This window comes from Neofelis nebulosa, chromosome 9 (assembly GCF_028018385.1).
Source record: "Neofelis nebulosa isolate mNeoNeb1 chromosome 9, mNeoNeb1.pri, whole genome shotgun sequence".
In the NCBI taxonomy this organism is placed as follows: domain Eukaryota; kingdom Metazoa; phylum Chordata; class Mammalia; order Carnivora; family Felidae; genus Neofelis; species Neofelis nebulosa.
Genome location: NC_080790.1, coordinates 126,563,753 through 126,584,859, shown reverse-complemented (window position 1 = coordinate 126,584,859; position 21,107 = coordinate 126,563,753). Strand labels below are relative to the sequence as shown.

The window sequence follows — 21,107 nt, the reverse complement described above, 5'->3', positions numbered from 1 at the left end:
CATGGAGCTTGAACTCATGACCCTGAGATCAAGAGTTGCCAGCCAGCCTTCTCTTCTGAGCCAGCCAGGGGCCCTGACTTTGTTGCTTTGAATGTGCCAAGCACACTCGTGCCTCAGGGATTTTGCCCTTGTTCCCTCTATCTGGACTGCTTTTCCCTGATGTGTCCACATAGCTTGTATTTTCCTCACTTTATTCAAGTCTCTGCTCACGTGTGGCTTTCCTAGATACACTCTATGAACTAGAACTGCTCCCCACTGGTCACTCTCCCCCTTCTCTCTGGTGTTCCTAATGCAGTACATATCAGTTTAAAGAGAACAAGGACACTGTCATTTTGGTCATTGCTACATCCTCAGTGCCTTGAACAGTGCCTGCTATTATGGTGGGTTCTCAGTAAATACTTCTTGAATGATTAAACAAATACAAGAAGAGGAAAAGGTTTAGGAAGAAAAACAGTTCAGTTCTCAATATGCTGAGTTTGAAATATCTATGGGACAATCAGGTAGAGTCATGTAGACGTTTATTTCTAGGTCTAGAAAGGAATTTTTAAAATTTTAATTAATTTAGAGATGGAGGGAGGGGGGGAGGAGCAGAGAAACAGGGAGACAGAGAATCCCAAGCAGGCTCTGCACCATCAGTGCGGAGCCTGACGTGAGGCTTGAACTTATGAACCATGAGATCATGACCTAAGCCAAAACCAAGAGTTGCATGCTTAACCAAATGAACCACCCAGGTGCCCCAAAAGGAATTTTAAATAATAATAATGGTGATACTACTAAACAAATAAAAACACTCGTTCGAAGCACAGTGCTGAGCATATTACACTTAAATCATTTTATGCTCATAATGACTTGACAAAGAGGTATTCAAATTACCCCCCAAAGAGGGGAGAAAAGTTCTCAGGGATTCAGAATAGGAAACCTTTACACATCTGTGCACTAGAGAGAGCCAGGGGGATTGTGATGCAGGAAAGACCTGTCTGTGAATCTTTGTCCTTCTTAATTTTTTACTGCTGTGTCCCTCTCACCTTCATGTACTTGTTGAAGACAGTCTGGATCTCCTCATTGATGCTAGGCTGGAGAACAGCTCGGAGGAGGTCCATGGAGATAGCAGGATCTGTGAAACTGCATTCAGGAGGGAGACATAGTTAGGGATCATGTCCCAAACATATCTTTCCTGGTCTGCCCAGACAATTATTGACACAAACTCCTTTATTTATTTATTCAACGTTTTTTTTTTTTTTTTTTTTTTCTTTTTATTTATTTTTGGGACAGAGAGAGACAGAGCATGAACGGGGGAGGGGCAGAGAGAGAGGGAGACACAGAAGCGGAAACAGGCTCCAGGCTCCGAGCCATCAGCCCAGAGCCTGACGCGGGGCTCGAACTCACGGACCGCGAGATCGTGACCTGGCTGAAGTCGGACGCCTAACCGACTGCGCCACCCAGGCGCCCCTCCTTTATTTATTTATTAAAAAAAAAAATTTTTTTTTAATGTTTATTTATTTCTGAGACAGAGCGTGAGTGAGGGAGGGGCAAAGAGAGAGGGAGACACAGAATCAGAAGCAGGCTCCAGGCTCTGAGCTGTCAGTGCAGAGCCTGACGCGGGGCTCGAACCCACGAACCATGAGATCATGACCTGAGCTGAAGTTGGACGCTCAACCGACTGAGCCACCCAGGTGCCCCTATGTTTATTTATTCTTGAGACAGAGACAGAGCATGAACAGGGGAGGGGCAGAGAGAGAGGGAGACACAGAATCCGAAATAGGCTCCAGGCTCTGAGCTGTCAGCACAGAGCCTGACGAGGGGCTCGAACCCACAGACCATGAGATCACGACCTGAGCTGAAGTCGAACGCTCAACCGACTGAGCCACCCAGGCGCCCCTGACACAAACTCCTTTAATGAGAATAATAGATAGCTTCTACTGAAAACAAGCTATGTGCCCAGATGTAGTATGCACTACATAGATGTATGGCTTTATTCCATTTTCATAATAACCTGTGAAATGAGCATTACTTTTCTAAAAAAATTATTTTTTTAATTTACACCCAAGTTAGTTAGCATATAGTGCAACAATGATTTCAGGAGTAGGTTCCTTAATGCCCCTTACCCATTTAGCCCATCCCCCTTCCCACAACCCCTCCAGCAACCCTGTTTGCTCTCTATATTTAAGAGTCTCGGGGCGCCTGGGTGGCGCAGTCGGTTAAGCGTCCGACTTCAGCCAGGTCACGATCTCGCGGTCCGTGAGTTCGAGCCCCGCGTCAGGCTCTGGGCTGATGGCTCGGAGCCTGGAGCCTGTTTCCGATTCTGTGTCTCCCTCTCTCTCTGACCCTCCCCCGTTCATGCTCTGTCTCTCTCTGTCCCAAAAATAAATAAAAAACGTTGAAAAAAAAATTAAAAAAAAAAAAAAAAAAAAAGAGTCTCTTATGTTTTGTCCCCCTTCCTGTTTTTATATTATTTTTGCTTCCCTTCCCTTATTTTCATGTTTTGTATCTTAAATTCCTCATATGATATTTCTCTAATTTCACTTAGCATAATACCCTCTAGTTCCATCCACGTAGTTGCAAAAGATTTCATTCTTTTTTACTGCTGAGTAATACTCCATTGTGTGTGTGTGTGTTATGTGTATGCATATTTATATATACCGCATCTTCTTTATCCATTTATCCATCGATGGATATTTGAGCTCTTTCCATACTTTAGCTATTGTTGATAGTGCTGGTATAAACATTGGGGTGCACATGCCCCTTCGAAACAGCACACCTGTATCCCTTGGATAAATGCCTAGTAGTGCAATTGCTGGGTCATGGGGTAGTTCTATTTTTAATTTTTTGAGGAACCTCCATACTGTTTTCCAGAGTGGCGGCACCAGTTTGCATTCCCACCAGTAGTGCAAAAGAGATCCTCTTTCTCCGCATCCTCGCCAACATCTGTTGTTGCCTGAGTTGTTAATGTTAGCCATTCTGACAAGTGTGAGGTGGTATCTCATTGTGGTTTTGATTTGTATTTCCCTGATGATGAGTGATATGGAGCATTTTTTCATGTGTCGATTGGCCATCTGGATGTCTTCTTTGGAGAAGACATTCATGTCTTTTGCCCATGAAATGAGCATTCTTCTTTTTTTTTAAATGTTTTATTTATTTTTGACAGAGAGACACAGAGCACGAGCGGGGGAGGGGCAGAGAGAGAGGGAGACACAGAATCCGAAGCAGGCTCCAGGCTCTGAGCTGTCAGCACAGAGCTTGACGCAGGGCTCGAACTCACAGACCGCAAGATCATGACCTGAGTCCAAGTCAGACGCTCAACCTACTGAGCCACCCAGGCGCCCCAAAATGAGCATTATTCTTAAATTGTTTTATGAAATACAAAATCTATATGCTTTAACAAATAGTTTTAGTGAACATCCATTTAATCACTACCCAAGTCAAGAAATATAATCCACATCCTATAGGCCTATCTTGTACTCTCTCCCTTCACGGAGATAAATACTACTAGCCCCACTTTTTTCTGAACCTCCATGCTATTCTTTCTTTTTAGCAGTATATTCATTAAATTTTTTTAATGTTTATTTATTTTTGAGAGAGAGAGAGAGAGAGAGAGAGAGAGAGAAAGTAGGGGACGGGCAGAGAGAGAGGCACAGAATCCAAAGCAAGCTCTACTCTCTGAGCTGTCAGCACAGAGCCCAATGAGGGGCTGGAACCCATGAACTATGAGATCATGACCTGAGCCGAAGTTGGACGCTTAACCGACTGGGCCACCCAGGCGTCCCTCTGGATCTCTTTATAGCCCTCAACCACAGAGCCAGTGAGTGTTAGGGATCTTAGGCACGGTTGAATCCATGACTACCCCTCATTTGGTACATCAGTTCAGAGGAGACAATGATTCAACCAAGGTCACACAGAGTTACAGAATCTTAGTCTCCTCTTTCTTAGTCCAGTGCTCTTTCCAATGGCTCATTATCTCTTCTCAGCTCGGTGCAGTGGGGACCCCAAAGGTGCCATCCAAGCCAATGCCTGGGAGGTAAATACGCAAGACCAGCCTTACCTTGTCGTCATCTGTGAGCGGCGGCCCCTTCGCTGCACCTGCCGGTGCTTTATCATTATGTTCCAAGGGTTCTGTGGGGACCAAGGGAACGGGTGTCACTGAGGTCCATGACACTGGGGTGGAGGGTGGAGATGAACTTAAACGTAAACATCCCCGCTTCTCTGGGACGGGGTTGGCGGGAGGGCAGCGGTTGAAAGGCCCTGCCCGGGAGGGAGGAGGAACTGAAGAAAAGTTTCCTGCCTCCAAAGGTCCCAACCCCACCTTTTCTGGAACGGCAGGAGGAAGGTAACCAGTGTTTACCGAGGGGCTACTCTGGGGCAGGTGGTGTGCTGGGCGCTTTCCTCGTACTTACACCCCATCCCCACAACTTTATGAGGCAGGCACTAATCATCTCCATTTTACAGAAGAGGAAACTGGAGCTCAGGGGTTGGCAGGACTTGCTCACGTCACCTAGCGAGGAAGGCGGCACCAGAATTTGAATCCAGGTCGTTGGACTGCGAAAACGCCAACTCCCTGGGCAGCACCAGCCGCCGCGTTCTCTCACCCGCGGGCCAGGGTCCCGGGAGCCCGAGGCCCAGCCGGCCCGAGCCCAGGCCCAGCCCCGGCCTCCCCGGGGGCGCCCTCACCGTGAGAACCAGCTGCCCCGCTGCGCCCGCGTCGCCCAGGTCGGGGCCGCCCCGCTCTGCCCCGCTGGGTCCCCGCGGCTGCTCGGCGTCGCCAGTGGCCCCCATGGCTCCCCCGGCCCCCACAACTTCAGACCGACTCTACCACCGGCCGGAAAGTGGCCTCGTGACGTCATTGCAGCGCGCCGTTCGCCGGCCCGGAAGCGCGCCGCGGGGAGCTGCGGCGTTTCCATGGGAACCAAACGGCCGCGACTCGCCAGGGTCTGAGACGCCTACAGGCGCTGAGTGCGCGGTCGCCGGGGCTGCGTCCGGGGCGGGGCCGCGCCTCCCGTGTGGGCTGTGGGTGTTTGGTCCCGGAACGCTCTCCGTTGGGTCAAGGCCGGTGGAGAAGTGTGGGGCAGGAGGAGGGCAGCAGGCTCCCTGGGCTGGGGTTGGGGAGCGGAGGGGAGCACAGCGGCGCCTACAGTCCAGTCTTTGAAAGCCGTACATTTTAATATGCCTCGTACTCATCCCCCGGAATGGAGGGAGTGGGCCTACTACGGGGACCCGATAACCCAGCAAGAGGGGGTCTGGCCCATGCCGTCCCAAACGCTTACCCACCGGGGCCCTCCAGGCCTAGACGCCAGGGGCTGCTTCTAGCATCTGAAGACATCATAATGAAGGTTGAGTCTTGGGCCGTGGACTCCCCAAGCCCCCGGGAGCTGGGCTTCTATCCCCAGAGGGGTGATTCTGGGATGGGCAGGGGATGCAAGGGGTTAACAGCTATGGAGCTCCTCTTAGCTCTGGCTTAGAGGTAAGAGGTCCATGAAGAGAACTGGATCGATTTATGGGTGGTAGAGAAAGTTCCTTTTACCAGGTCACAATATGGGGGAGTAAAAAGTACACGAGTTTTACATGTAGAAAGATCTGAGTTCCAATTCAATATGATATGGTGATTAACAACATTGACTATGCAATTGGGCTGCCTACCTTTGGTCTACTACTAACTGACCCACGTTTCTTTCTGTGCCTCAGTTTTTCCATCTGTAGAGTGGGGATAATAGTACCTAACCTATAAAATTGCAGTGAGGATTAACTACATGCAGTTAATTCATGTAGAGCACTTAGAACTGTGTGGCAAGTAAACCCCCAGGCAATGTCCTCTATTGTTACTATTAGTAAATTCTGGTAGCCACTACTTACTAGCTTAATGACCCTGGGCATTCTTTCTCAACCCCTCTGAATCACCTTTCTTACCTCTGCAAGATTATTGTGAGGATTAAAATGAATAATACACACAAAGCAGATGTTAGGTCGTCAACAAATGTTAATTATCTCCATGCTCCCACATCAGCCTTAAAACGATGAGGCAACTATATGGCACCAAACTCTGGCTCTATTAAGGAGATTTTTACTTTGGGCCTTGAATTTCCTCTGCCCTTTAACCTTACTGGGATAAGCAGCGTCAGATGAACAGGGGCCACAGTACATTTTATTAGCTTTGGTTATTATTATTTTTTTTTTTGTCAGCATGACATTTTTTTTTTTCAACGTTTTTTATTTATTTTTGGGACAGAGAGAGACAGAGCATGAACGGGGGAGGGGCAGAGAGAGAGGGAGGCACAGAAGTGGAAACAGGCTCCAGGCTCTGAGCCATCAGCCCAGAGCCTGACGCGGGGCTCGAACTCACGGACCGCGAGATCGTGACCTGGCTGAAGTCGGACGCTTAACCGACTGCGCCACCCAGGCGCCCCTAGCTTTGGTTATTATTAAGTCGTGTCTCTGGTCCTTCCCTCTGTCACTTTGGCTGCGGCTGGGTCCTTCCAGAGGCTCCTTTATCTAGTGGCCCTCCCTACATTTCCCCAGCTACTGAACAGGTTCCTCATCATTGTCCAGGGATGTTGTGTGTATTGCATTACAGAGTCTGATCACCATCATCACATGTGCCTTTTGGGAGTGCCAGGAATTTTCCCACACACCAGCGGCCAGTCACTTTTCTTCTTGTCAGGAGAAGACATCCTGGGGGATATTGCACAAGGGGAGACTTTGGGGCTGGGTTTGGGCCAGTCTCCTAGTCCTGCCCTTCCTTTGGTTGATGCTCTGGGCAAGGTGTATACCTCCGGCCTGGACTAAGTGCTCATCTCACTTCTCAGCATCATCGTCATGTTGAGCTGCCTTTTCCTCCTGAAGGCACTTCTTGCTCTTGGGTCCCTGATATCCTGGGTGGCTTCTGGAGAGCATGGTGAGCTATTACTTGGATTCCTTGGCTGACAGTAATAGAAAGTGACTAAGGAGAAATTATCCCCTGCCTCTTTCTGAAGTGAGAGTCCTTATTTGTGGAAATGGTGATCCCTGTAGGACAGGACTGGATGTGTAGATTCTCAGGACAGCCAGGGTAGGTCTTCCTGGCTTGGAGGTAGGACTTCCAGTCTGGCTTACTAGAGGTTCTAGGTTTTCCCTAGGGCTCCTTAAATGGGAACAAGATCACCCCAACCTTTCCCTCTCTTTATCCACAAAGTGGCTGGTTGTTTAGTAGTGGTGGGCGTGTCTCACTGGTTGTGTGGGGGGAGGAGAAAGTGGTTGCAGAGATATTGGATAGGAATGTTTGCAGAGCCTGAAAAATCCTTGAAGTGCACTTGGCTTTCATTCCCTGTTTCTTGAGGCTCAGCCAGTTACCCTAATCTCGCGTGCTATCTTTTGCAGTGAAAGAAGGAGAATGCCCTCCTAATAAGAACCTATGCAAAGAGCTGTGCTGGGGGGACGAATCATGTCCGGCTGGGCAGAAGTGCTGCAGCAACGGCTGTGGTCGGGTCTGCCGAGGAGGCATTCTGAAGGGTATGTTGGCTGGACGGGCAAAATCCAGGTGTGCTTTCTGACCTTGCCTCTGGGCTAGAAAGACCTGGAGAGCTTCCCACCTCCTAGATTGCTCTCTCTCTTTTTTTTAATGTTTATTTTATTTTATTTATTTATTTTTTTTGCTCTAAAGCATTTTATTAGAATCCTTTTGACAAGACCAAGTATTTGATTACAATGAAGCAAAGTGGTCTGAATGATATTTAAATATCTCAAAATTTCTATGCAGTTTTTTTTCTCGAGTTCAAAGCTGCTCACAGGTTAATGCAAGACAGCTAGATGAAGTTCCTAGGATTTGCTCAACACCAAATAAGACACATCCTCTCGTTAGCAAAATCCATAGGAGCCAGGGAGAAAGGACATGGCTCTTCACTCCTCATTGCAGCCCAAAGATTCAAGTGGCAGGAGCCACTATCTAGGCGACCCAGAAGTCTCAACAGCACTTCTCCAAGAGGCTAAGTTCCCAACTTCAGCCCTTCAGTCACCAGATTAGACACTGATCTGTGAAAGGGCACTGCCCCAAGTAGGCTTCTAGAATAATCATGCTAGAAAAGTAAAAAGACAGGGGCGCCTGGGTGGCGCAGTCGGTTAAGCGTCCGACTTCAGCCAGGTCACGATCTCGCAGTCCGTGAGTTCGAGCCCCGCGTCAGGCTCTGGGCTGATGGCTCGGAGCCTGGAGCCTGTTTCCGATTCTGTGTCTCCCTCTCTCTCTGCCCCTCCCCCGTTCATGCTCTGTCTCTCTCTGTCCCAAAAATAAATAAAAAACGTTGAAAAAAAAATTAAAAAAAAAAAAAAAAAAGAAAAGTAAAAAGACAGCCATTGAGAAGCACAAGCAGATTTAAAGGCCCTCCTGTTGGCCCCTTCTCAGACCCAAGCATCCAGTTCTCCAAATGAGTCAGAACTTTAATGTTTATTTTTGAGAGAGAGAGCGTACGTGTGTGCAAGCTGGGGAGGGGCAAAGAGAGAGGGAGACACTCTGAAGCAGGCAGAGCAAAGCCAGATATGGGGCTTGACCCCACGAACTGCGAGATCATGACCTGAGCGAAAGTCAGACGCTCAACCAACTGAGCCACTCAGGTGCCCCTGGATTGGTTCTTGAGATCTAGCTTGCTTGCAGACCCTCCTCCCCCTTTTGGGGTCTCTAATCACTCAGTTCCCAGTTCTTTGTCTTTCATCAGGAAAGAACACATAACAGATGATCTCTGTCTTTTATTGTTATTTTATTTATTTATTTTTACTTTTTTAATGTTTATTTATTTTTGAGAAAGAGAGATGCAGAGCATGAGCAGGGGAGGGGCAGAGAGAGAGACACAGAAACTGAAGCAGGCTCCAGACTCTGAGCTGTCAGCACAGAGCCCAATATGGGTTTGAACCCACGAACTGTGAGATCATGCCCTGAGCCAAAGTCAGGCACTTAACTGACTGAGCCACCCAGGCACCCCTATTGTTATTATTTTAATGTTTATTAATTTATTGAGAGAGAGAGAGAGAGAGAGAGAGAGAGAGAGAGAGAATGAGTGCGGGAAGGGCAGAGAGAGAGAATCCTAAGCAGGCTCTGTGCAGTCAGTGCAGAGCCCAACGTGGGGCTCGAACCCACAAACTGTGAGATCATAACCTGAGCCAAAATCAAGAGTCAGATGCTTAGCTGACTGAGCCACCCAGGTGCCCCTCTGTCTTTTATTTGAACTTGGGGTTTCTGTGAAGACTGGAGGGCAAAGTTGTGCAGGGAAGCCTGTTAAAGGTAGATGATCAAAAGGGGCACCTGGGTAGTTCAGTTGGTTGAGTGTCTGACTTCGGCTCAGGCCATGATCTCGCAGTCTGTGGGTTTGAGCCCCATGTCAGGCTCTGTGCTGACAGCTCGGAGCCTGGAGCCTGCTTCGGATTCTGTGTCTCCCTCTCCCTCCCTCTCTCTCTCTCTCTCTCTTTTTTTTTTTAAATTTTTTTTAACGTTTATTTATTTTTGAGATAGAGAGAGACAGAGCATGAATGGGGGAGGGTCAGAGAGAGGGAGACACAGAATCTGAAACAGGCTCCAGGCTCTGACCGTCAGCACAGAGCCTGACACGGGGCTCGAACTCACGGACCGCGAGATTGTGACCTGAGCCGAAGTCGGCCGCCTAACCGACTGAGCCACCCAGGCACCCCTCCCCCTCTCTCTCTCTGCACCTCCCCTGCTCACATTCTGTCTCCCTCTCTCTCTCTTAAAAAATAAAATGAACATTAAAAAAAAAAAAGGTAGTGATCAAAAGAGTAGACCCCAGAGCCAAGCAGGCTTTCCGTGCCTCAGGTAAGCTTTACACTTGATCTTAGCCAAAAGGCTGAGAAGTGATTGCCTTAGGTAAGCTTTAAACAGCTCTTTGTAAGTGTTAAGCTTTTAAGCCTCAATTTTCTCATGTGTAAAATGGGGATAATTGCTGTGAGGATCAAATGAGAGGTTCCTGGCACAGGTAAACTCAGTAAACCTTATAGTAAATGTGAGCTGTTATCACTGTCTCTGCTCTAGCACCAGAGCTGAGAGTCCTAAAGAAGCTCAGGGCTTCCTTGCTTTGATTTTCCCTTTTGCTACACCCGTGGGTGCCAGCAGGCACCATTATCTCTCTCTCTCTCTCTCTCTCTCTCTCTCTCTCTCTCTCTCTCTCTCTCTCTTGTTTGAGTGTGTGGCTGTCTCCCTTTTTTGCCTCAGGGAGGAAAGGAGATTGTCCCAGGGCTGTTCGGAAACAATCCTGTTTCCAAAGGTGCGTCACTGATGAGACTTGTCCGGGTAGAAAGAAATGCTGCGCATTTGGCTGCAACAAGAGCTGTGTGGTCCCAGTGTCTCAACCAAAGCTGGGTAAGAAGCACTACCTCGGGCCCCATGGGCTCTTTGGGGGCCTGCTTGTTTCTTTCTCAAATAAGCCCATACCATCTTATTGCTGGTTTCACTTTACTTTGAAAAACAATAATTAAGTGCCTGCCATGTTCTGAGAACCTTTCTAAAAAAAGATAGACGAAGGCTTACCAGCCATGATGATCTGTGGTATGTGGTCCAGGCAGGCAGAGGAGGCTGCCAGAATGGAACTCTTGGCGTGTCCTTATTGGCAGGCAGATTTGAAAGCTGTTGGCTAATTCTCAATGCCCCTTGTCAGTTGCAGTCTTCTCTATTAATTCTTAGCTCGAGAATCTGCAGGGAGACAGCAAGATAGAATCTTGGTACCTATGCAAGGCAGCAAGCGTTTCCCTGCTCACTTGCTTCTGAGGCCTTATGTCCCCTCTGTCCGCACCTAGGATGGCCATCTCCTACTGGAAATGTGCCCTGTTTTATTCTGGTTCTGGTAGAGAGGTGTTTGAAAGAGATTTCTCCTACCTTTTGCAGGATTCTCATGCCCCAAATTCTCCATTTACACATTATGTCTTCACCAATTATTTGTTGAATGTTTATTTTTTCCTAGATCTAGCATGGGCTCCCGGTATATTGTGGTTAACAAAGGGGCTCCCATCCCAGCCTTCTTGGAGCTCATGGTCTGGTGCAGGAGAAAGAGGTTTCCCAAATGAGCAGGTGAACATAGACTTTCCAACTGAGAGAAGGATATGGAGGAAAACTAATGGGTGCTGAGAGATAGAAAGAGGGGGTGCTGGCTTTGGACTGGGTGGTCAAGGAAGGCCTGTCTGGGGCAGTGACATTTCACCTGGAGTTGAGGTTAGCCAGGCGAAGGGTGTGATGAGCATCCCAGAAGCTTTGCCACATTAGAGAAATGGAAAGAAAGCTGGTACGGTTGGAGTAGAGACAGGGAGGGACCGGATGCTTCTTGCTGAGGATGGAGTCCAGTCAGACCAGGGGGTTGGCAGTGGGGACGCAGGAAAGGTGACACAGTGGAGAGAATTTGGCGGAAGTGACAGAACTTTCTGCTCGATTGCTTGCCTCCTCCTTCGTTCCCTGAGAGGCCCTCCCCTGCCCTCCACCCCCGCCAAAGGTATTAGGAATTGACGATGTGTCTGTCTCCTGTGTCTAGCCCCTTCTCATTTCTCTCTTGTTTCCAGATTTTTATGATTAATTTTGCTTGTTTGTGCTTCCAAATATATTTTATCATACTGTCTATCACTCCCCCCCTCCAATACAGAGACTATTTTTATTGGAGAGGTGTTAGATGTATACATTAATTTAGGGACAGCTGATATTTTTATGTTGAATCTTTGTCTTCCCACTGTCCAAGTGTATTTGGTGTGTTTCAGGGTATTTTATAGTTTTAAAATACTGTTTGATAGGGTAATGCCCAAGATACTTTATTATCTTCTTTGTTGTCTTAAATGGGATCTTACATCATTCCTCCCATTAGGTTTTCTGAAGAAACTGGAACCTTTCTCGCCTCTGAGCGCATGTGGCAGAATATTACAGTAGAAAAGAGTAGGTTTTGGTTGTCAGAGAGCCGGGTTCAAACCTGAAGGCTCACCAGTTACTGGCCAGCGTGTCCCTGGTCAAGTGTCTTCTGCTTCCCTGAGCCTCAGTTCCCTTCTCTATAAAATGGAAAGAATAAGCCTCGGAGGTTGTTGCAATGATTCAAAGTATGTAAGGTGTTTAGTATACATTACACATTAGCTTCCTTCCTCTCGCCTACTAAGGTGGGCTTCATCAGGAGTACAGTTTCTAACCAACTCCTTTTGTCGCGAATCAGGATTGCTTTCTCCTCCCCTGATCACTCCCTCTCTGAGACCCTGAAACTCCACAACATGTGACAATCTCTTTCCTTCTGGCCAAACCTCCCCAGGCGGTGGGCCCCTTCCCTGTAACCCAGTGGGGCTGTGTCTGGCTTAGGCAGATCTTTTGGGCGCCCTGCCCATAAAAGAGAATAGAGGGTTGTACTCCTTGCCAGGACTCTTGAGGCCCAGCTCTGGAAACAGAGCCTGGGAGTCTGTGTTAGGCGGGTCACTCCCTGCCAGCCGGTAGGGCCCAGCACAATCTTCCCAGTGTGTGAAGCTGATGGCTGAATTACGGGGGCCGAGGGTGAGGCTGGCACCCAGGCAAGGCACTTTGTGAGCTGCTCTGGGGCCTGGCCAGCCCTGATGGGGATTCCTCTTCCCTTCGAGCCAGGCAGGCTGCAGTAGTGATCCCCCTGAAGATCTCCCAGAGTGCATTGGCCGAGTGGGGTTCCTAGACTGGCCGGAAGCGATCCTGGTTGCTGTGTCCATAGTTAATGACATTTCTATAGCTTCAGTCCTGCACTGGCCCACTCACCCAATGGGACTGGTTGCTATACTCAAGGTCACAGGAAGCCGTCTGTCTTGGGCTCTGGGAGGTTCCTGCTTTCCCTCAGTTCTGACATTGCCAGAGGTTTACCATCGTCAGTGCTGGTCTGTTTGGTACAGTGGAGGGACAGTCAAGCCTCCAGAGGGCTCAGGGCAGACTCTGGGACCTGCTCCCCTCAGGCAGTTCTCGTCTGCACCTGCATCTGAGTCTTGGCTTCTCTGCTTGCTGTGTGGCCTCGGGCAAGTCCTTTCATCTCTCTGAACCTCACCTTTGTCATCTGTAAAAGTGGAGATGAGGAATTTTACCTCACAGTGTGATAATGTAGTGTCTTAGTCCTTTGGGCTGCGCTAACAGAGTGTCACGGGCTGAGTAGCTTATAAATAACAGCAATTAATTTCTTATGATTCTGGGGGCTGAGAAGTCCAAGATTAAGGTGCCAGCGTAGTCAGTGTCTGGTGTGGGCCAGCTTCCCGGTTCACACACTGCTGTGTTTTCACCGTGACCTCACATGGCAGAAGGGCAATACGGGCATCATCCCATTCATGGGGGCTCCCCTCTCCTGACCTCATCACCTCCCGAAGGCCCCATCTCCTAAAACCATCACATTGCGGGTTAGATTTCAAGATACGAATTTTAGGGGAATACGAACATTCAGTCTGTATCATACAGTTTGGAAGAAATGTATTTAAAAAGCCGGAACAAAACCTACCAAATAATGCTTAACAGCTCAGACTGTGATACCAGTGCCTCCCTGTTCAGCTTTCCACCTGTCTGAAGTCTGGCCTGTTTGCTCACTCACTTATTTGCTCACTGGAAGTACGGAAGTGTGGAAGGAGAGTCCTGGTCCAGTTTTCATTAAAAAAAATTATTTTATTTTTTAGACAAAGCATGCACATGGGCAGGGGAGGGGCAGAGGGAGGGAGGGAGGGAGGGAGGGAGAGAGAGAGAGAGAGAGAGAGAGAGAGAGAGAGAGAGAGAATCCTAAGCAGGTTCCATGCTCAGAGCACAGCCTGATGGGGAACTCCATCCTACGACCCTGGGATCATGACTTGAGCTAAAATTGAGTCGGATGCTCAACCAACTGAGCCACTCAGATGTCCCCGGTTTTCATTTTAAAATCACCACCCTGCTGGTGTGTGAAGAATGGATGGATGGGGGCAAATGTAGCAGATGGCAGGCCAGTTAAGAGGCCGTTGTGGCAGGCTGGGGGGGAGGTGAGCACGGTTTAGACCAGGGTGGTGACAGTGTGGACGTGGGAAACTGGCAGGCTTGGAGTACTTTTCAAGGTCGAGTTGACAGGTGAAGAAGTAAGTGGATGTGGGTGCTGAGGGAGAGGAAGTGTCAAGAACAGTGCTTAGGTGTGTGGCTGGAATAAGTTGAGTGATGGGAGCACTTGGGGAGGAAGAGGTATTGGAGCAAAGATTCAGATTATGGTCTAAGAGTTGTCTCCTTTGGATCCCTCATGGTCCCCTCTCTCACACCATGAAACGTGATCACTCTCCATCACCTGTGACCACTGTTTTGCTTATTACAACATGTGTATTATATCCTTTGAACAGATGGGTGGCATGGGCTCCCTGTGTGCTTGGATGACCTTTTCCTGAAACCTCACTGCTGGTTGTTGAGAAAAGAGTTAATGTAGCAGGCCTGAGATTGATGTTCTTAGAAAGGCCTGCCTGTAACATTGGCCCTGGCTGGCTTCTGGGAAGTTAGATTTTTGAGAGTGTTCCTACCACCGTAACTGGTAAGAGTCGTATCTGCTAGGCAGAGAGTGCCCCGTAAAAACCCTGAGTCTCTCGTGAGCATTCCTGGGAGACAACACTTCACATGTGTTTTCATGTGTCATGTGATTCCACCGGAAGAAGACTCTTGGTGCCTGGTTTCTTTTGGGCTTTGCCTCATGCACCTTTTCCCTTAGATGATTTTGCTTTGTATCCTTCTGCTGTAATAAATCATGGCCATGAGTCCAACTGTACTCTGAGTCTTGTGAATCCTAGCAAATCACCCAGCCTAGGAGTTGTCTTTGAGACTCCCAACATACTGGTTTATTGATACATTTTCCTAATCCCTAAAACTCTCTACCACTAGGTCTTCTCTTCTGTCAGAATTGAGCTAAGCAAGTCCTAGCTCTTATGGATTCATTTTTGGGTAATCCTCGTGGAATGTAGGGAGTCGTAATGATGTGGTTTAAAGGGCACCGGATCTAGTGTCAGGGCTGGGAATTTGGGACCCAATTCTGCCACCATTGACCTCAGGCCAATCCTGCCCCCTCTTCCTGGATGTCTGTCTGTCTGTTTGCAAGAGAAGTAGGTTTGATAGCTCTGAGGGCCTGTCTTGGCTTAAGAAGTTTTGAGGTTTTACTTTTCTGCCAGCACCTGGAGTCCTTCCCTCGGATATAGTGGAAGGTTGGAGCTGGGGCAGCAGTAAAGCCTATGTCCGAGTATTTCCTGGGTTTCATATTTTTATTCCACTTTTTTTTGGTGATAGCTTGGGGTCTTGGGATAGAGACATATTTGCAGGGTGGGGATGACCATTCCCATCCTGACTCTCTTCCCTATTTCTCATCCTGGTTCCTGGTAAGATAACTGTGAGGTGCCTAGAAACCATGCGGTATGAGGAACTGAGCTTACCTAGTCTGGGAAAGCTGAGATGGTGAAGGGCGGAGGATCCTATCTAAGGGGATGGCACAAGCCATGTTTTCCTCAGGTCTCTGGGGATAGGACAAGGGCCAATGGATAGAACTTCTAGAAAGCCAGATTTCAGTTGAGTATAAAGTACAAGGATGGGATAGTCCGGCTTGGAGGTCGTGACACCCCTTTCCAGTGTTTGAGCTGAGAGTAGGGAATTATTGGTAGGGATTTAGGCATCAGACATGGGGGCCCATGCTGGGCCCTGGTCAAAGGGCATATGTTCTGACCCTCAGGGCTTTAGCCTGTTCCCCAAGAGTCCATTCAATGCTTCTGGTATTTGACAAAACCCCAGGGACCTCAAGGAAGCCTGTCGTGGAAGAGAGTAGAGGTTTGGTCTCAATGCCTGGTCCCGGGGATGAGGGCAGAAAGTGCAGAGTGCTCCTGGCATTGGTCACTTTGGGGCCAAGCTCAGCAAAGTGGTGAAATCTGGGAAGGGTGCTGCTCAGTATAATTTCGTGAGGAGTTATGTTGCTAGGTTTTTCTCACCAGGAAGATTGTTTTTATGCCCAGCCTTCTTAACTGTGGGTGAAAGGCTTTGTTCTTTGTTAAATAGATTTTTAGTGTTTGTCAAACAGGAGGGGAGGTGTGGAGGGGTACATCGGCAGTTACAGTGGCCATATTTTCTGGATAAAAAATCAGGTTTGAAGGGCGCCTGGATGGCTCAGTTGGTTAAGTGTCTGACTTCGGCTCAGGTCATGATCTCACAGTTTGTGGGTTCGAGTCCCCACATCAGGCTCTGTGCTGACAGCTCGGAAACTGGAGCCTGCTTTGGAGTCTGTGTCTCCCTCTCTCTCTGTCCCCTCCCCGCTTGTGCTCTCTCTCTCTCTGTCTCTCTCTCTCTCAAAAATGAATAAAATTTTTTAAAAATCAGGTTTGATGTGATGTGCCATTGGCCTAGAATCTTTGAAAGGGGGGCTGTTCAGGAAAATCCTGGGATGCAGGGTTATTAGACCTTGATTGTTCAGCTGCACGTGTTCTTGGAGTCCAGCACTTGCTTTTTCCATCATGGCAGACTTCCCGGCAGCCATATGCATTTGTACTCACATGTTCTTACTCAAAGGTCCTGGGCCGGTCCTGCTTTGGTTTTCTACAATGCTTTTAATTGCCTGCCACTTCTTTTCTCCATTTCAAAAACTTGAAACAAACACTGGGATGAATGAATCATGGTGAATCAGTTTGTTTTGGGTGTGACTTCTTAGGGAGTGCCTGCTCCAGAGGACCTGGCCTGGTGCCTGCGTGTTTTAAGGATGGTGTAGTAGAAAGAGTGCTTCCTTGCAAACCAAGAGGCTGAGTTGCGTCCTGATTTGCCGCTGACTCACTCTGTAGTTCTGGGCAAACCCCTTCACTTCTCTGAGCGTCATTATCTTCCTAGGGGTGGTGAAGGGGCGCATCAGGGATGTTTGGCTGTGTGCAACAGAAAATTAACGGAGTCGGTATAACATTTTTCTCATATAGCGAAAGGTCCTGAAGTAGGTACCAGGACTGGTGTGGTGGCTCCATGATGCTAACAAGGATGAGGTTATTTTTTTATTTCTCCTTTGCCTTCCTTGTCTTTGTCCTCATTAGTTGCCTCACGGTTGAGAAAAGACGGCTCTTCCTCCCTGTGTTATGTCTGTCTTTGCACTGGAAGAAAGAGAAGCCAGGGGGCAGTTTGAAAGGAGCATTACCTGGGTCGGGAATGCAGAATTTTCCCAGCTTATGTCTTCATTTCTGGTCCCTCTAGTTACCAGGTAATATGGGGAAGCAACTCACTGTAGCTGGCTGGGCTCATTGACTCTGCACGAACCTGTGGCTTTATTACCAAGTGTTTCTGTTGTCCATGGCTGCATAACAAACACTTCCTGAACTTAGTGGCTTCAAATCCCAGCAATTGACTCTTTCTCACAGCCGTGTGGGTTGGCTGAGCTTAGTTCTCATAACCTACATGGTGCAGCCATGTCACTCATGAAGCTGCCTGCAGCTGGGAGCTCAGCGGGGAACTTGACGGTGGCTGGAATGTTCAGGATGCCTCTCTTCATGCCTCTCTTCGGGGCATCTCATCATTCTGCAGTGGAGCCCAAGCTGCTTCACAGCATAGTGGCTGTTTTCCAAGGAGGCGGTGGTGGGGGGGGATTGTTTTAAGAGGATGAGCCCCAGTATGAAAGTGCTTACCACGCCTCTGCCTGCATCACACTTGCTGGTGTCCTGTTGGTCAAAGCAAGTCCCTTACAGCCCAGCCCAGAGACAGTATGGGAGGTGTGGCTCACTGGGGGCCACCACCTACCACAGGAAGGAGGGACGGAGAGTGACTGTGGGGCTGGCAATAGGTACGTTTGCCACAGTGGGTTAGACCTCAGCAGTGTTTCCCAGATGGCGAATCTTGAGATCAGTTTAGTAGTTGACGGCCAGCATTAAAAAAAAGAAGAAATAGACTATAGAGTATATACATGTGTGTACATAAATATATACGTTTGAGGCATGCATACGGATTAACATACACAATGAAAGATGTATTTTGCACTTAAGAGTCACAGTGAAAATAACCAGAAACACTGGGCTTGAACACCTCTGAGCCCCAATGCTATGATTCTATGGCAGAGCCTGGAGGTGAATGTCCGGCTGACCCCCTTCCGTGTAAGGAGCTGTGTGATGGGGACGTGTCCTGCCCCCAGGGGCTTAAATGCTGTAGCACCGGCTGTGGCCACTCCTGCCGTGGAGACATTAAGGGAGGTATGTTGGCTCCTTGGGGAAGAAGTCCTGAGTTCCAGAGTGGGATGGGGAGGGAGCCATCTCTGGCCTTCCTGTCTTTCCCTTTCTGGGGGGGGGGTGGTGGTGAGAGTTCTCATGCTTCCTGTCCTCCTAGCCCCCCAGTCCAAAGCAACCCCTCTTTCTAGGGCCCAGGGGCCCATGTTGGCATTGAAAGAACTGGGGGAAGGCAGTGTGGGTTAGTGGGAAGGGTCCTGAGGCCAGATGATGGGCAGTGTGGCTTCTGGGCTTCATTCTGCTGCCGACTGGCTCTGTGACCTCAGGGAAGCAAACTCCTCTCATTGAGCCAGTTTCTTCGTTTGTAAAGTGAGGGAGTTGCCCAAGATCAGGATTTTCTGACTGATTTCTTAGCAGCATGTATGCAACAGAGAAAAGCATTGCTGCTCTGATTTCTTTGTTTCTTCAATATATTTTAAAAAACAAATACATCTTTTTGAATGCTCCTTTTGTACCAGACTGTAGAACTCCATTAAAAAATTTTTCTTTAAGTTTATTTATTTTGAGAGAGAGAGAGAGCGCGTGTGCACGAGTGCACAAGTTGGGGAAGAGCAGAGAGAGAGGGAGAGAGAGAGAATTCCAAGCAGGCTCTGCCACGACAGTGCAGAGCCTGAAGTGAGCTTGATCTCACGACCACGAGATCATGACCTGAGCTGACATCAAGAGTCAGACGCTTAACTGACTGAAGCACCCACGTGGCCCTGTAGAACTCCATATCAGAATCACTGGCTCAGATGTTGTTTTTAGACAACACGTGGATTCCCAGGCAGGGTTCAAGGTTCTGAAGACAGATTCTCTTCCTTACGTAGCTTAGAGTTTATCAGGGAAGGTAGACGGATCAGGCATCGTAATAAATTCTGATGAAAGGCACACAAAGCAGGGCACCAAACCTTGTCTGGCAGACAAGGCCTCCCTGAAGAAGTAACACTATAAGGCCCAGGTGTGGGGGAGAGAGTGGTGGTCTTGACAGACTCCAATCAGCCCCGCCCACAGAGCCGTCAAGCCCCGAGGGACCACCATAGGGAAATCTGAGATGCCAGTTGAAAACTATTGGTCCAGATGCTCTCTTGGGGTCCTACCTATTCTCAGAGGCTGTAGCTTCCTGGTTTCTCAGCCAGATGTTTGGTTAAGATCTAGTTACAGTCAGGGATGGATTCATCTGGAGCCTCTGAGTCTCAGTGCCAGTTGGAACGTGGAGTCCATGGAGTCGACTGTCCTGTCTCTTTACCTGTGCCTGTTTATCTCTCAGGGCGGAGTGGTGATTGTCCAAATATTTTGGTGGGCTTGTGCATTGTCAGTTGCATGACGGATGAGAACTGCCAGGCCGGGGAAAAGTGCTGCAAGTCAGGCTGCGGCCGCTTCTGTGTCCCACCAATTCTGCGAGCCGAACTGGCCACAAACCCCAGCTGGACCCTCAGGTCTGATTCTGAATTAGGTGAGTACAGCCTGTCATCGCTGAAAACAGCCAACTTAACTGCTAGGTGCCGAGCACTGGCTTAGGTGCCGGGCAGGGGGCTTCAGAAGGTCGAGACAAAGTTCTTGCCCTGCAGAGGCTAGTTGGGAGAAAAAGGTCATGTGTCACAGATGAGAATCCTTGAATAGACGAGCTGGGGCTTCTAGGCTCTCTGTGTGGGAGTGGCTCCTTAGGAAGGTCTTTCTGCCAGAAGTGGGATCTGATCTGGGTCCTAAAGGCTAGGTGGGCTGTGACAGAGGGAGAATAGCACAGAGTACACGCTGGACAGCGAGTCTGGTGGTTAGCAGGCACAGAGGGTGGAATATGTGTGACATGTTTGGGGAACTGGGTGGGGGTGGGGCAAGTGTGGGTGAAGGAACAGCTGGGCTGCTTTCATGCCAGGAGATAGGAGGTTGGTATCTGAAGGAGTAGAGGGGCGCCTGGGTGGCGCAGTCGGTTAAGCGTCCGACTTCAGCCAGGTCACGATCTCGCGGTCCGTGAGTTCGAGCCCCGCGTCAGGCTCTGGGCTGCTGGCTCGGAGCCTGGAGCCTGTTTCCGATTCTGTGTCTCCCTCTCTCTCTGCCCCTCCCCCGTTCATGCTCTGTCTCTCTCTGTCCCAAAAATAAAAAATAAAAAACGTTGAAAAAAAAAATTAAAAAAAATAAAATAAAATAAAAAAAAAAGGAGTAGAGTCTTCACCACCAGTTTGGACTGGATTATCTGGGAAGCAGGGCACCATTCGAGGCTTTGGGGAGCAACGTATGCCATGCTTCTCTAGGGTGTAGAAGGGAAACCTCTCTAGGGTAGAGGGGAGCTGGAGCCAGGAGGGCACAGTTATGACCTGATGTTTCTTCTTTTTGCAGAGACCCGGGTGTCCTAGCTGTCCTGAGCTGCTACAGGGGGCTTGTTCTGGCTGCCAGGAGAGGGAGATATCCTGGGGCTGTGACTCTCCGGGGGGCTCTCATTGCCCTCCCTGCTCTGCTTCTGTTCGTGCTGCTGCCCTGAGCGTGGGAATATAGCCGTGGATTTGGGCAATGGTGTTCGGTGCTGCTTGTCCCCAGTAAAGGCTCATGCTGACCTTCTTGTCTGTGCTGTTTGAGGGCTAGGATGAGGAGAGAGAGCTAGGGGATCTGAGCATGGCTGCAGGATTATGGCACCTTAGGCAATCCATCCTTTCTGAGAACACTGAAATGTTGCTGCTCAGGTGGCGAGGGCAGAAGAGGGTGGGAGCTCAACTGACTTGCCCCAGAAGTCTCTCTCAAGCCTCAGGAGTGGGACCCTCAGGCCTCTTCTTGGGCCTGCTGACCTTTCTTTTATCAGAATGTGAGTTGGGCTTGTAACTGGTTTACTGCAGTCGTTTGGATGTTCCTACCTTGGACCTCCTTCCTTAGGGGCTGGCCCATGGCTCCAAGACAGGCAGTAAGTCCCCTCCAGGTCACTTTGCTGTAGGGAGGAATTATCTTTAGGTTCTTGGGATCAAGATCAGTTTTTAAAAATTATATTTGTT

The 21,107-nt window shown here is 49.0% G+C and overlaps 2 protein-coding genes across 4 annotated transcripts in view; one reads left to right on the top strand and one right to left on the bottom strand.

Moving 5' to 3' along the window:
• Positions 1–4,797, bottom strand: part of DNTTIP1 (deoxynucleotidyltransferase terminal interacting protein 1) — a 28,804-nt gene extending 24,007 nt beyond the window's left edge. For both annotated transcript variants that reach the window (XM_058685783.1, XM_058685784.1), the window contains exons 1-3: positions 4,666–4,797; positions 4,040–4,110; positions 1,026–1,122 (exon numbers count right to left, since the gene is read on the bottom strand). In XM_058685783.1, coding sequence (XP_058541766.1) covers positions 1,026–1,122; positions 4,040–4,110; positions 4,666–4,770 — 273 coding nt within the window. In that variant the 5' untranslated portion in view covers positions 4,771–4,797. The remainder of the gene's footprint in view (positions 1–1,025; positions 1,123–4,039; positions 4,111–4,665) is intronic.
• WFDC3 (WAP four-disulfide core domain 3) lies at positions 4,769–20,677 on the top strand. Of its 2 annotated transcripts, XM_058685785.1 has the most exons (7): positions 4,769–5,001; positions 6,795–6,883; positions 7,345–7,476; positions 10,178–10,324; positions 17,983–18,114; positions 19,397–19,582; positions 20,464–20,677. In XM_058685785.1, the coding sequence occupies exons 1-7, from the start codon at positions 4,769–4,771 to the stop codon at positions 20,478–20,480; spliced, it is 936 nt and encodes a 311-aa protein (XP_058541768.1). In that variant the 3' UTR covers positions 20,481–20,677. The 2 variants fall into 2 exon arrangements, with proteins under 2 accessions (XP_058541768.1, XP_058541769.1); XM_058685786.1 differs by lacking the exon at positions 17,983–18,114.
• The last annotated feature ends 430 nt before the right edge of the window (positions 20,678–21,107 follow it).

Excerpts from the sequence above, each read along its gene's own strand:
- WFDC3 (XM_058685785.1), top strand. The coding sequence starts at position 4,769 with ATGGCTCCCCCGGCCCCCACAACTTCAGACCGACTCTACCACCGGCCG. Across the intron at positions 6,884-7,344 it reads GGTGGCTTCTGGAGAGCATG|TGAAAGAAGGAGAATGCCCT; the intron begins GTGAGCTATTAC and ends TATCTTTTGCAG. Across the intron at positions 7,477-10,177 it reads CCGAGGAGGCATTCTGAAGG|GGAGGAAAGGAGATTGTCCC; the intron begins GTATGTTGGCTG and ends TTTTTGCCTCAG.